Genomic DNA, 15,571 nt, shown 5'->3' with positions numbered 1-15,571 from the left:
GCAGGGAAACTGTTCATTCTGTCCAGACCAGTGTCCCCAAGAGAAATTCTGTGCTTAGAGGTTAGAGTGCTGAGAAATAAATGTGCCTAATGAGTAGACCTGGAGATCTCTAAGTAGCCCCTGTACTGCAGCATCTCAGCATGTGCAACCTTCGGATGGAGAAAGGTGGCTGTTGCTCTTGGCTGAATCTGGGAGGGAGACTAATGCTTGACCACTCCTTGCTGTCTTGTTTGGGACAGAGTTTCGGTCTCCATCATCAACCACACAGGGAAGATTTTGGACTCCTGCAGGGAAATCTTCTTGTCAGAGTTCCCATGCAGGTGAGACTGAGAGCCCAGTAGACATGGCAGGAGAGGATCAGAGAGACTCGGAACCAAGAACTTGTGCCTGAAATCACCTGAGAACCATTCCAACATAGCCCAGATAGATACCAGTGATCATAGTGGTTGCTGGCTGGATTTACTAATAAATGAATGTTAATTCATGATGTGGAAAGGAAAGCAAACATCATACTCAGAAATGCAGGTGTCATTGTTGACAACTAAGTGATTTTACTTGAAGAAATATTAAGAGAGGGAATCGGAGGTAAGGTCATTTTAGTAGAAGTGGAACAAAATTTCAATAAAAAGGAATAGACAGATTGTTAGCTGTGGAGGAATACACAGTGTTATGTGAAGGCATTTACACATTTTATGATGGGGCCTATTAGACTATGTCTCCCTACGGATGAGAAAGACATTGGTTAATAAAAATATATAGGTTTCAAGTATAGAATTCTATAATACATCATCTGTAAATTGTATCATGTGTTCACCATCCAGAGACACATCTCCTTGCATTGCCAAACTAAATGAATTTATTTACATGAACAACTTTTATTGAGATATGTGTGGAAGGACAAACTTTCTTCCACCCTTAAGGTTCTTCTGGTTGGTGTAAAAATCAAATACACATGAGACAGTGTAGCAAGACAAAATAACCAAATTTAATACATACATATGTACGGGAACCTTAGAAACATGAGAAAGTCAGAGATACCACATACAGGAGAGGTTCAGAGATAGAAGTGGGGGTTGAGGAATATAAGGCATTGTGAGCTAGGGATGATGTAGTGCACCTCAGGAACTTTGAAGGGTCCTTGCAGGAAACGTTTGCCCCACCATATAGGTGGTTCAAGAAGTTTGTTGCTGATAATCTCTTGTGGGCAACAGCTCTAATTTGAATTCTTTCAGGCAGTAAGGGTCAGGGGGCAGAAGTTTCTCCTGAGCCTGTGGCTAATGCTGCCTTTAGCACAAAATAATTGACATACCACAGAGGCACCTCTTGGGGTGACTCATTCTCTGCCCACAGATGTAACCGACATACTATGCACTTCATTAAAGTGTGCACTTCAGTGTTTTCAGCCTATTTGAATGCATGTGTAATCAACACCACAGTCAACTTTTGAACATTTTTGTCACTTAAAACAAACAAACAAACAAACCTTCTACCCTTTTGCTGTAACTCCCAACTTCCCATCTTTCTCCCTGCCCTAGGCAACCCTGAATTTACATTCTGCCTCTATAGGTTTCCATATTCAGGGCATCATAGGAAAGGAATTATATTACCTATGATCTTTTTAATAGACTTTATTGACAGCATAATTTTTCAAAAGTCATCCATGTTATAGCATGTACCAATACTTCATTTATTATTTATGGCCCAATAATATTCTACTGGATGGATGAAACACATGTTATTTATCTATGTTTACTATGAATAATGTTGCTATAAACATGTACAAATTTTGTTTGAACATGTGTTTTTATTTTTCTTAGGCATGTAAATGGGAAAGTAGTTGAGAAATCACATGGCAACTCTAAATTTATTTATTTATTTATTTGAGAGAGAGAGAGAGAGAGCAACATCGATTTGTCATTCCACTTATTTGTGCATTTATTGGTTGATTCTTGTCTGTGCCCTGACTGGGGATTGAACTGCAACCTTGGTGTTACAGGACACTGGTTTAACCAAATGAGCTATGTTGCCCAGGCCAAGTTTAATCTTTCAGAAAGTTTCAGGTGATTTTCCATAGTGGCTACACCATTTTATATTGTACCACTCATGTATGAGGGTTCAAACATCTCCATATGTCCTGACAAAATATGTTATCATTTAACTATTGAAAAAGATTTTATTTATTTATTTTTAGACAGAAGGGAAAAGAAAGAGAAATAGAGGAAGAGAAACATCAATGTGTGGTTACCTCTTACACAGCCCTCACTGGGGACATGGCCCGCAACCCAGGAATATGCCCTGACTGGGAATCGAACTGGCAACGATCCTGTTCACACGCCAGCACTCAATCCACTGAGCCACACCAGCCAGGGCTATTTCACTTTTTGATTTTAGCTGTCCTAGTGGTTGTGAAGTGATATCTTATTGGGGTTTTAATTGATGACTTCATTTCACTTTAGCATTTTATTGATAATTAATGATGTCCAGCCTTTTTTTCATGTGCTTTTGAGCATTTCTTTATTTTCTATAATCCTTTGCTATTGAAAAAAATTTTAAAGATTTTATTCATTTATTTTTAGAGACAGGGGAAGGGAGGGAGACAGAGAGGGAGAGAAACATCGATGTGTGAGAAAAATATTGTTTAATTGCCTCTCAAATGCCTGCAACCCAGGCATGTGTCCTGACCTGGCATTGAACTAGTGAACTTTCAGTCTGTGGGATGATGCCCAGTGCACTGAGCCAAACCAGCCCTTGTCATTTGAAAATTGAGTCATTTAACTTTCTATAATTAGTTATAAGAAGGCTTTAGATATTTTTGATACAAGTTCCTTATTAGATAGATATATTTGCAGATTATTCCATTCCGTGGGTTGTGTTTTCACTCTCTTGCTTTAAAATGCTTACTGTTAATTGTGGTACTATATATATATATATATCATAAAATTTAAATTTTCAGCATTTTTAGGTGTGTTGTTCAGTAGGGAGAAGGATGCTGACATTGTAAAACCAATTTTCAGAACTACTTTCATCTTGCAAAAGTGACACTCTATTTCTTTAGACACAATTGCTCATTCTCCTGTTCATCTCAGCTCCTGGCAACAGCCATTCTATTTTTGTAATACTACAGTGTTTGGCTTTTTTGATAGGCTGATTAATGATGTCCTTAAAGTTCTTCCAGATTGTAACTTGTGTCAGGATTGGCTTTCTTTTTAAAGCTGAAGGGTAATTTGTTGGATGGATATGCTAATTTTTGGATCCATTTGTATGTTGATGAACCCTTGGGTTTTGCCTATTGTGAATAATGCTAGTATGAGCAGGGGGAGACATATATCTGTTTGAGTCCTGGTTTTCAGTTCTTTTGGGTTTTTACCCAGAAATAAAACTGCTAGATCAGATGGTAACTCAGTTTTTAAGTTTTCAGTGAACTGTTGTTTTCATATTTTTTTTACTGGCAAATGATTTTTATATTTCCACAATAGTACACACGAGTTTCAACTTCTGAGTTGAAATTCATAAATTCAGAAAGTGTTTTCACTTTCTGAATGGTTTCCTTTGAAGCACAAAAGTCACTAATTTTTTGAACTCTAAATTAACAGTTTACTTCTGTTATTGCCCTTTCTGTCATATTTAACATTTTGCCAAATTCAAGGTCAGGATTTTTTTTGCTGTTTTATTTAAGTTTGCTGCAGTTTTGTTTGATATTTTAGGTCTTTGATTCTTTTGAGTAACTTATAGTATGTGGCGTGAATTACACAGCACAACCTTTTCTTCTTTTCTTTTACATATGGTTGTTCTGTTGGCCCAGCACCAATTTATGAAAAAAAGTTTTGAAAAAATATTTTTTCTGCATTCTTGCTAACTTTTTCAAATATCAAATATGGTTGACCATGGATGTAGGGGTTTACTTCTCAAATATCAATCTATTCTATAGATCTGTATGATTGTCCTTGTTTTTAGTACCACACTATCTTGATTCCCTTTGGTTTGTACAGTGTTTGTTTGTTTTTTGGTACAAAGTTTTGAGATCAAGAAATGTTAGGCTTACTACTTTGTATTTTTTTCAAGAATTGGGTTGGTGGTTCTGGTTCATTTGAAATTCCACATAAATTTATGAAACAACTTTCCAATTTCTATAAAGATTACAACTGGGGCATTTCAACAGTGTTAAGTCTTCTGATCTATAACATGGGATGCATTCCTATTTATTCATACATTTAGTAATTTCTTTTAACCATATCTGATAGTTTTCAGAGTGTGTGTTTTGTGTTTTTTTTGGTTAGATTTATTTAAGTATTTTATTCCTTTTGATTCTATTATAAATGTATTTCTTTTCTCAATTTTATGATCAGATTGTTCATTATAAATGCATAGAAATATAATTCATTTTCATAAATATATTTTTTCAAATTACAAGAGAAACTTTATTTAGAAAGTTACAGGTAGTAAAAGTGAACTATGGAAGAAGTGGGCTAAGGAAACAAGCTATAGAAGCAAAAGAAGGCCCCTTGGAGCCAAGGAGAGAGGAAGGCAAAGGTGAGGTGCCTGGGGAAGAAGAGGAGGAAGGGAAAGGCGTGGGTGTGCTGGGGGAGCGGGAGAATGTGCCTGATTTTTGTATTTTCCTTTTAATGTCTACAATCTTGCCAAACTGAATTCTTAGTTCCAATAGTTTTTTTTTAGTGGATTCTTCAGAGATTTCTATATACAAGATGCCTCATCTGGAAGTAAAGTTAATTTTATATCTTCCTAACTAATCCCCACACATTTTGCTTCTTTTCTTACCTAAGGGTTCTGGCTAAAATCTCCAGCAGACTGTTGAACAGAAGTGGCAACGGCAGACATCCTTGGTTTCTTATCTTGGGGGGCAAGGGACAAAGCATTCAGTCTTTCACCATGAAATACAATGTTAACTGTGGGTTTTCCACAGATCTGACAATAAAATTTGGAAATTTTCTTCTCTTCTGGGTATGCTGAGTGTTTTAATCAGGAAAGGGTATTGGATTTTATCAATCATTTTTTCAGTCTATTGAGATAATCTTGTTATTTTGGCTTTTTTACTTTACTGATCTCATTTATTATATTAATTGCTTTTGATATGTTAATCTAACCTTTTATGCCTGGAATAAATCCCACTCACTGATGTTATATAATTCTTTGTATACTTTACTGGTTCATGTTTACAAATATTTGTTGAGGGTGTTTGCATCTATATTCAGGTGTGTTAGCCTTTTTTCCTCTGTGATAACTTGCTGGGTTTAGAATTAGAGTCATACTGGCCTCAGAAAATGGTGTGAAGAGTCGTCTCCATTCTGTTTTTAAAAAGTTTGTGAAGATTTTTTACTAACCTTCTCTACAAGTTTTAGAGAATTCTGTGTTGAAGCCATCTGGGCCCAGGCTTCTTTGTGGGTGGTTTATTGTTTACTAATTAAAGCACTTCACTTGCTATAGTTTGGTTTAGTTTTTCCATTTATTTTTGAGTTACTACTTTGTTCATTTCATCTTACTTATCCAATTTTTGGCATACAATCAGTCATTGAATTCCTTTTTAATCTTTCTAATTTCCATATTGCCAGTAGTAGTATCCCTCTTTCTGCCTGATTGTTTGAATTTGAATCTTCCTCCTTTTTCTCTGACCTGATGCCTGGTCCTGCAGAATATGCTGCTGAACATACTGTGGTTCTTTGTCCTTCTTAATTGTTTTTTCTCCATGAAAAGCCTCTGCTCTTCTCCTCACTGGCCTGTGGCCATTATGAATTTGAAAAAGCACATGGGAAGCAACCCATCAAAAATTTTGAGCTTCTGTCCTGACTGGTGTGGTTTGGTGGACTGAGTGCCAGACTGTGAACGAAAGGGTTGCTGGTTTGATTTCCAGACAGAGCACACACCTGGGTTGCAGGCAGGTGCCCTGTAGGGGGTGCACAAGAAACAACCATATATTGATGTTTCCCTCCCTTTCTTTCTCCCTCCCCTCTCCTTTCTCTAAAAATAAATAAATAAATAAATAAAACCTTTAAAAAAGTTGAGATTCCATCAAGCTAGTCTTTTTCCTTGTCTCTAGTGTGGCTAGATTAGGGATCTGTGTGGGCAGCAAAGGGAGCCCAGGTCCACCGGATATCTGGGGCACTTCTGTTTGGAGTTCATTTATTCAACAATATAGAAAATGCCTGCTACATGCAAACACTTACTGGGACAATTGGCAAAGCTCAGTAAAGGAAGAAGATACAATACCTGGGCCTCAGGCTCGCTTCCTACCTGGCTCTTTCCTTGGGTTGAGCTAAAATTTCCCCTCCTGGGAGTGTTACTCGTTGGGTCCCAGGTGTGCCCTCCCTGGGCTCTCTGTTTCATGCAGGACAGGAGGAGTAGATGAGGGGACAGAAGCCACAGGAAGCAGCGTGCTCTAGTTGTCCCCCCTCAACTGAGTGCTTGCGACTCCTCCTCTCCCTTACATGTTGTTGTGTCTTGTCTGCAAAGCCCTTCAGTTCACCGTCTGAAGAAGACATGGGGATGTGTGTCCTGGTGTGTAGGTCACTCTCCATCAGAGCTCCAGGATGGACCAGGATCCCCTGTGTGATAATATTGCCCTTCAGTCAACTGGGACCTCCTGGGAGGCAACATGCTTGGGACAGGGCCTGGCCTGGTTGGTGGAGTCTCTGGTTCTCCCTGGGACTTTTAAGTCAGTGGTTCTGCTTCAAGAATCGCTTTCATTGAATGTCAGACTCTGAGCTGAGCCAAACTGAAGATTTTCAAGTGTTTCTTTTGCATCGAGAGAACTTGTCCTTCGGAAACCAACACTATTCAAAGCAGATCTGCTGCGTAGAAATGGAAATGGAGGCCCCATGTGACAACATGAGTGCCCCCTGCCCAGCCCCGCCAGACCTCCAGGCTCAGGGGAACCAGTAAAAACCCTTGTCTAGGTGCTGGGATCTTCTAGCTACTTAAGTAAAAGCAATTTGCTTTTTAAATAAAAGGGTGCCTGTGGGGAAATGGCCCCAGAAAAAAGGAGAGGGGCTCCTCCATACATGCTGCAGGCCCCCTTCAGAGAGCAGTGCCTCTCTCCTCCAGCCCAGCCCCTGGGACCCTGGAGCCCAGAAGACCTGTGTGAATGTTACCAGGAGGTGGCCTGGAAGAGCTGAGTGCCAGATGGATGTGGGGCTGGAGAGCAGGGGTGACTTAACCTGGGATTGGTTCAGAGCTGACTGTGGGGGTAATGAGGGAGTGGTGGTGTTCTGGAGGGGAAGAGAAGGAGAAATTAGAAAAGGCTTAGAAAAGGCTAATAAGGGTCCTAGGTGGATCCATGTGAGGGCCCTGGAGTGGGGTGGGGACAGAAGGCTAAAGATGAGTGGCTGCAGAAGAAGGTCCGTGGGGGCCCTTGAGAGCCAGGCTCATCACCACCCACCCTGAAGGCACAGGGTGCCATCTTCCTTCCTCACTTACCTGTACCTACTGGACATTGTGATGGACAATTATCAGGAGATGAGTGAGTGAGTATCCAGGTGAGGATGAGGGATTAGGATACTATTTGGAAGAAAAAAGCCTCACAATGAGCCCTGAGCTCTAAGTACTGGCCAAACATGAGCCTCAGTCTCTGTCTCTCATCAGAGTGGGCTGGGCTGGAAGATCACTGGCCTGAGTCTCCCTGTCCCTCCTTCTCTAGAACCTACAGACTGGCCCAGGTCCATATCTTGTTCCTGGGTGTGCTTGCCCCCTGGTGGGCCCTGGAGGTAATGCGGGGATGAGAGCTAAAAGAGGCGGGGATGAGAGCTAAAAGAGGCGGGGATGAGAGCTAGTGACAGGCTAAATGGGGTGTTTCTAATGGATTTTGGTTGGCTGCCTTTCAGAGCTACGTGGAGAAGTTCTAAAAAAGCGGCTGTGCCCTTACTACTGGAGGGGAGGGTGTGGAAGTCAGAGACTCACCTGGGAGGACCTCTCAGTCCCCATGCCTTAGGTCTTAAATTTTGGTACACAGAGCAGGGAAACTCATGAAATTGGTAGGTGGAGAAGATGACATCAAGGACAACTTCCTGGAGTAGGTGCTACTCACATCCAACTGTGAGAATGGGCAGGGCCTGAATGAAATTGCAGGGACAGTGGGTTGGAGGGTTTGTGTGTGAGCAAAGACTGGCCCCCTGCCCAACTGGTTACACCTACAGGACCCCGGGGCATCCCCCACCCAAACCCTGACTGCATCCTGTCCTTTCTTCCCTCTGTTTCAGAAAATGAAAGTAATGATGGAGATTCAGCTCATCTAGGAGGTTGCACATAAACACAACACAAAGTTTGTAGAGCCATTTGGAGCCTTGTTCTAGACCTTGGAGCTGCTCAGTGAGGATGAGAGGTGAGTTGTGAGGGGCTGGCTGAGTCCAGGGAGCCTGAAGCTGTGGCTTTCTGCTCAGTCCCAGGCCTTGCTGCATAGTGATTCTTGGGGCACCGGGACTCCAGTTTTTGGCAGGTGCTGCCACAGACATCTTACGTGGGACTCCTAGGAGCTCATAGACACCCTCTTGTCTTATAGCTATGGCCTGTTTGTCTAGCTGGAGCTTCCAAACCATTGGGCCAGCAAGATGTAAGTGTTCATCCAAGGTGTTCAAAGACAGAGTAGTCAGCAGAAGGTCTGGTCACTGAGTTCAGTGGGGCAGGATCCCCCAAATAACCAGACTCTTCTGTTCAGACTTCAGGTTCTGGAGAATGGGTCCATTTCCTGTGGCAGATGACAATCATGAGAACCCCTTAAGGTTTGCCCCCTCATCAGATATGGAGACAAACAGCTTGGATCTTTGGGTAGCAGTGGACCCTCATATGTTATGTCGTGAGACAAAGAACACTACCAGCTCCTTTAGAGTCCTGTGAAGGCATGAGGCAGGGAACTACCTCCCTCAACTCCCAAATGTGTCTGCCCAACAGCTAATTTTTTACTGTAAGCAGTCAATGTTAGAGTAGAATAATATATCACAGTTCTGTTTCACTTACAGTTTGGGAGTGGTGGTGTGGTTCTTTCACCTTTGTGTCCATTTCAACCACAGGGAGGATCTCACACTCCTCCTTGAATTAAGAAACATTGTGGGATCACATCTTGTATTTGGGTGAAGGGCCAGCCCCCCTTCCTCATTCCCAAAGGACACCCTCAAGTTCTCCTTACTCAGAGGATGACTCAGACACTGCCCTGCAGTCCTCGGCATTATGGATGAGATGAGATACATTCACATGGACTACCGAGTCCTGTGGAGGAAAAGGGACAGCACAGCCACTCTCTCAAGAGGTGAGGACCCCAGCCCTTGCCTTGACAGGCTTTTATTGGGTTCAATTTGCACAGGAAGAAAGCATCAATCATTGTCAGGCAGAAATGATTACACAATATGTTGTAGACCGCTCTGCCTGGTTCTAGGAATTGTATCTCTACCCCTTGTGGCTAAGGGCGAGGGAGGACCTTTGGAATGCCAGCCACAGGAGACAAAGTTTATCTTTGGTAGCAAACACTGCCTCAGTTTCCTCTCCCTGCCTGCAAAGCTTGGTCGGAAGTCGATGACGGGTAAGACCCCTCACAGCAGGGGGCAACCCAAGCCAGACTCCATCACTTGGGAGGCCTTCATGGAAGAACTCAGAGGGCTGCAACAAAGAGCAATGGACTCTCGCCCCCCGGCTTTGTCAGCCCGAGTCCCCACATCCTCTGGGAGAAGCACTTTTTGGCTCTAATGCCCATAAGCCTGAATACCTGTTGGGGAGAGGTACAGTTCCTTGCCTTGCTAGAGCATGTCCCGGGGAAAAATCTGGAATCGCCAAGACTTCCTTATAAACCTGTGGAATATGCTCAGCTAAGAGTGTTTTCATTCATATGTTAAGGGTTTCAGCAGGAAACCCTAAAACTCTGTTCCTGACAGACTGACTCATACTAAACCCTCAGATTTCTTTGAAATGTTCTCTACTGTTTGTTCCTTGCCACCCTGTATTACTGTGTATTACAACCCAATAAAAGGCCCTGGAGGAAGGGGCTCAAGGCCTTTTTCCCCTGAGAAAATGGCCACTGCTCATGGCCTTTTTCCTCTGGGAAAATGGCCACTTCTTCTCCCCAAGCAGATCACATCATGTCTCAGTCATAATGACTCTCATCCGTGGCAGCTGGGGGGACTTGCGAGGAAAGTTGCCCCCATAACAATAGATAACATTCAAAGAACTCTGAGGGCTTATTCTGAGTCAGGGTCAGAGAGCCAAAGGGCCATAAAACTTTGGGGAACAAACTCACTTCCTGCTTGGTCCCTTATTATTTTAATTGAGGGTATTAGCAAAGTGGGCTTCACAGGATTTTATGCATTCTTTCTTAGGCCTGATCACCCTAGGGAACCTGCCCTTTCCAGCACAGGGCAGCACCCACCACCAGCATTGTTTCAGGCTTAAGGCATGTTTCAGGCTTATGTCAGGCAGGGGAAGTAAGGCAGCCAAGAGATTAGGAGACTTCTTGCAGACAGAATGAGGACTCAGGCTATATCAAAGCTGAGGGACGAGGGTCAAACACTCCCGTCTTCTGTAGTCCCCAAGTCCTTCCTTGGGAGCCCCCATGATAGTGCCTATCTTAGGTCATCCCTCCCTTGAGAAATCTTACCCATCACAGGCTAACCTATCAAGCATTGGGGGCCAGGCAGGGTGAAGTAAAAGTAGCAGAAGCAGCGCCCCTGCCAGGGAGATAAACTTTTGTCTCCTTAGTGGCTTGCGGTCTGAAGGTCACTTACTCAGCCTAAGCCATAGCGGGGGGTGGGGTGGCATTACAGCTCCTGAAATCAGGGAGGGCGAAGGATGTGGAGAAAAGGAAACTTCTGTGAACTGTTGGTGGGAATGCAGATTAATATGGCCACTGTGGAGAACAGTGTAAAGTTTTCTCAAAAAATTAAAAATGAAACTCACTTTTGAACCAGTGATCCCACTTCTGGGGATATCTCCTAAGAATTCCAAAACACTAATTTGAAAGAATATATGAACCTCTGTGTTCATTGTAGCATTATTTGCAATAGCCAAGATATGCAAGCATCCATTATTAGAGTGGATAAAAGAGCTGTGGTATATTTACACAGTGGAATATTATGTGACAGTAAAAAGGAAGGAACTGTTACCTTTTGCAGCATGGATGGACCTGGAGATCATTATGCTAAGTGAAATAAGCCAGTCAGAGAAAGGCAAATACCATATGGTTATATATATATATATATATATATATATATATATATATATATATATATATAATTTAGTGAACAAAATAAACTGAGAAACAACATAGAGGTGTGGATATATGTGGAACAGACTGACAGCTGTCAGAGGGGAGGGGTGGGGGGACTGGATGAAAGAAGGTGAAGGGATTCATCAAAGAACATATATGCATAACATCTAGATACAGACAACAGTGTGGTGATGGCCAGGGGGCAAGCAGGGTGAGGGGTAAGTGGAGGTGGGCAAAGGTGGGGGTGGGGGGAATAGGGACATCTGTAATAGTGTCAACAATGAAAAATGTGGAACAAGTGATTGTGTTTTAGAGTAAGACAGTTTAGAGAAGAGAATAAGAATTGCTAAATTCTGAGTAGTGGTTATCTTCACATGCATTGAGATTGAAAAAGGATCAGAAACAGAGTGACTCATTTGTATTTGTGTTTTAATTTTTTAAAGAATTGCAATGTGAACAGTGAACTGAATATACTACTTATATTAAAACATTTTCATGAAAAATTTCAAACATTTACAAAGGCAGAGAACAGAGAAAAACCAACTCCCATGTGTTCATCATCTTAACTCAGAAATGGTCAGCTACTAAATGAGATGTATTCTCATCCCATGGAATGAGCTGGCCATACATGCCTGAGAGTGCATGATTTTATCTGTAAACATGTTGGTTTCTGTTAGAGACAGGGATATTTAGAACAGGAAGACAACATTATCAAACACCACGATTAAAACAAGTTTTTTGCATGATCAAAATTCTAGTCAGTTTTCCAATTTTTCGAACTGTCTTGCTTGTTTGTTTCCTGGTTTCACATCTGATTTTATTCAGGATCTTTATAAACTCCATAATTTGCAGTGGTTGATCTATATGTGAAGTCAGTTTTAATCTCAGCAGCACCTCCATATTTACATAGGTGTGGCAAGTGATGATGATGATGATTGTGTGCGTGAATTATTTTTGCAAGGAAGGGGGTTTTTATAAAGTTGAGTTGCAGATGAGGCAGGTCCCTTTCTGACTTCTCTAAATTTGTATCCTTTCTGTTTTTCTTGGACTTTGGGTTTTGATCTTATTTTTGGCAAACCAGCAAACACTAATTCTGGTTCTGATCATCCAACATTCAAAGGCCTCCCAGACTGTACTCTAGAAAATTCTGCACATGCTGTGACAATTCCATCCTTTTATACTGAGTAACTTTCTTTATATAATTTATGCCTGAGCATGTTATCATGCAAACATCTATTTCATTGTGCTCTGCCTTCACCATCATAATACAAGATCTAAACAAGCAGGGCATTGCCTGTTTTGTTCACCTTTCTATTTTCACAAATGTGTGGGAATGTATGTGCACTTACATAGAATACATTTAAGTAAATGTGAGGTTACAAAATGACAAGAATGTTAGGGAGAATGAAATTAGAGTAATCAGAATGATTTTCAAGCAATTGTATCAAAAAATTGAGTGGAACATCAAAACTAACAAAACAAGACATGAAATAGTAATAATTTAATGATTTCAACATGGGTTAGCAATTAAGTTGGCAAAGGCATAGATGTAGAAGGTGATGTCGAATGTTCCTAGACATCATGGCAAACGGCAGATGTTCAGCAATTAGTTGTTGAATGAAGGAGGAATTAAGTCTCAGTATATAAATACATTTAACACATGGAAAGTTCGCATCTCAATATATTTGGAAAGATTGAATTGTTGAGTAAGAGCTGGCAAAATAAGCGTTGAACTGGAAGCAAGTGAAGTTGATCACTTATATCACAAAAAATCAGAGGGATTGCCCATTCACTGGAAGGCTAACCAAGACTTTATAGGTGAACAGATAAAAAAAAACTACATATTAATTTTTATGGGTGGGCCAAACCATTGTAATCAAGTGAGGAACTCAGAAGTAAGAAGACAGACATACTTAACTAAATAAAATATAAAACATTTTTATTGCTAAAGTGTCTCCCAAAAGCCAGCCGAGGAACGACAATTTTGAAAAATAATTTGAAAGGCCGATAATGGTGGAATAATAGACATATATGAGTATATAATACTAATACTCAAAATGACCATCAAATATGTGAATTATGGATCAAAGTCAGTAATGGTTTAGGAAACAAACAAACAAAAAAAAACCATCTCTTTCACACCCATCAGCCTGGAAGAAACTTAAAGAGCTGGTGCGAGACTTTTAAACAGGTAGCAAAGGGGTGCTCTGTTTTTTCCTGTCAGAACTGTGAAGTGTTACAACATTGGGAGAACAGTCTGAAGGCAGCTACACACACTACAAAGACCTGTGTATCTAACGCAGGGCTCCTCAGTCTCTGCAGGACTGACATCCTGGGCCAGGTGTTTGTGTGAGAGGGGTGGTGTCTCCCAGCCATTGCAGGATGTTTAGAGCATCCCTGGACTTTACTGACACCTCCCATGTGACAGCCAAAAATGTCTCCAAACATTGCTCAGTGTCCCCTGGGGGAACAATATTGTCTCTGGTGGAGAACCATAGTTTTAGTGTAACCGTCTCAAAATATTTTCATATGTTGTTATAATAGCAATGTATTGAGAAAGTATACATTAGACTTTCAAGTGTGAATAGCCCATATAAACTGTGGAATATTACATAGACATGGTGATAATGAATGAGCATCACACTAGTCAATTGGAGGGAAGACCATAAGTATTGCTGAGTAAGTAGGAATATTGGACATGTAGAAAAAAAAAACTGAATCATGTAAAGAGCATTTCTGATGGGCAGGATGCTGTTCATGCATCTGTACAAAAGCATATGAGTGTGTATGTGAGCATAACATAGGAAGAGAAGTTTAAAAAAAACTAACCACTTATGGGATACAGATCATCAGTAGGAGTAAAATTAGGGGAAAAATAGGTTTCAAAATAATTTTTTGAATAAAATTGAGTGAGAATCAAAAATTAACTTATTGAAAGACACCAAGTAATATTTTAAAGATATTAACATGGGACCCAGTAGATTTCCAAGGACTTGGAAATGAAAAAATATAATAGAGGAGTTTTTCAAAATGCAGAGGAAGCAGTCTCTCAGTTATAATTTCTTATGTAAGAGAGATGTATTTTATACTTACCTGGCAGGAGAGATACCATGTTGCGAAGGTGGTTTTCCCAGGGTGAGGCTCACCCATTGCACTCTGGGTGTGCTGACCCCTGGGATTTCCCCAAATGTGGGAAACTCAGCCGTGTGATTTGTGGTAGTGGGGGACTGTGTTCATGTTCTCTCCTAAGAAAAGAGGTAGATGGATTTAAATGGGACACTTATGGAAAGAAAGGTGATCTTTAGTCAAATGTGGATATAATGGCTGAAGATGATGCAAGGTTTAGAAATAGCTCTAATCACAGAAGGCCAAAAAGAACAATAAGGAATAATAGACACAAAACAAGTTAGAAGTATATATAAAAGATGATTTATTAGCACTAAGTATAAGAAGAACATTCTGGCATTTGTTCTCCTATTTGAAGACAGCATTCCTGGTTACTCTGTCATTTTAGCTTGTTTCAGACAACTTGTATGTATTTATTTACTTCATTTTCAATGCTCTGGAGCAATTTATTTTTTAAATGCTGAAAATAGTATTAATTTTTAATTTGTCTTTTAAGTGTTCTTCTTTAAAAAAGATTTTATTTATTTTGTTTTAGACAGAAGGGATGGGAGTGAGAAAGAAAGGGAGAGAAACAGCAATGTGTGGTTGCCTCTCTTCTGTCCCCTACTGGGGACCTAGCCTGCAACCCAGGCATGTGCCCTGACCTGGAATTGAACGCATGACCCTTTGGTTTGCAGGCCAGTGCTCAGTCCACTGAGCCATACCATCCATGGCTCTTTTAAGTGTTCTGACGTATGATTAGTGCACTTTCTTTCTTATATTTTATTTTTCAATTACAGTTGACATTCTATATTATATTAGTTTCAGGTGTACAGCATAGTGGTTAGACAATCATATAATTTACAAAAGGACCCCCCTCAATATTCTCAGTGTCCAACTGGCACCATACTTAGCAACTAAGTTATTACAATATTACTGACTATATTCCCTATGCTGTGCGTTACATCCCTGTGACTATTTTGTAACTACCAGTTTGTACTGCTTAATCCCTTCAGTTTTTTCAGCCGGCCCTCCAGCTGGCTTCCTCTGGCAACTGTCAGTCTTTTCTCTGTTTCTAAGACAGATAACTGTATCTAAGATCTCTCAATGGGGGTTCATTTTCCTGAAATTGGGAGAGATTTAAAGGACATGCATGTTTGTGCAGGAAAACTGCTGGTTCTGGTTCACATGACTGACAGGACCCCGAGCTTTCACTTCAGTCACTCTTTGATCAGAAAGGATGGATGGAGTCCTGAGCCTCGTGGAGAT

At 40.9% G+C, this 15,571-nt stretch overlaps 1 protein-coding gene and 1 non-coding gene across 3 annotated transcripts in view; both read left to right on the top strand.

Annotated features, from left to right (window-relative positions):
* Nucleotides 1-203: 203 nt before the first annotated feature.
* The window catches only part of LOC119051832 (olfactory receptor 7A17), a 33,582-nt gene continuing 18,214 nt past the window's right edge, over nucleotides 204-15,571 (top strand). The window contains exons 1-2 of one of the 2 annotated variants that reach the window (XM_053668132.1): nucleotides 204-337; nucleotides 678-687. In XM_053668132.1, the coding sequence (XP_053524107.1) occupies nucleotides 204-337; nucleotides 678-687 (144 nt within the window). The remainder of the gene's footprint in view (nucleotides 338-677; nucleotides 688-15,571) is intronic. The other variant, XM_053668133.1, reaches the window with a different exon arrangement.
* LOC119051843 (U1 spliceosomal RNA) lies at nucleotides 14,283-14,445 on the top strand. The gene has a single exon (XR_005083003.2). It is a non-coding gene; the product is annotated as a U1 spliceosomal RNA (small nuclear RNA).

This window comes from Artibeus jamaicensis, unplaced genomic scaffold (assembly GCF_021234435.1).
Source record: "Artibeus jamaicensis isolate MK-2021 breed Jamaican fruit bat unplaced genomic scaffold, CSHL_Jam_final contig_477, whole genome shotgun sequence".
NCBI lineage: Eukaryota > Metazoa > Chordata > Mammalia > Chiroptera > Phyllostomidae > Artibeus > Artibeus jamaicensis.
Note: the sequence above shows the minus strand (reverse complement) of the source record. Positions and strands in the feature narration are given on the sequence as shown.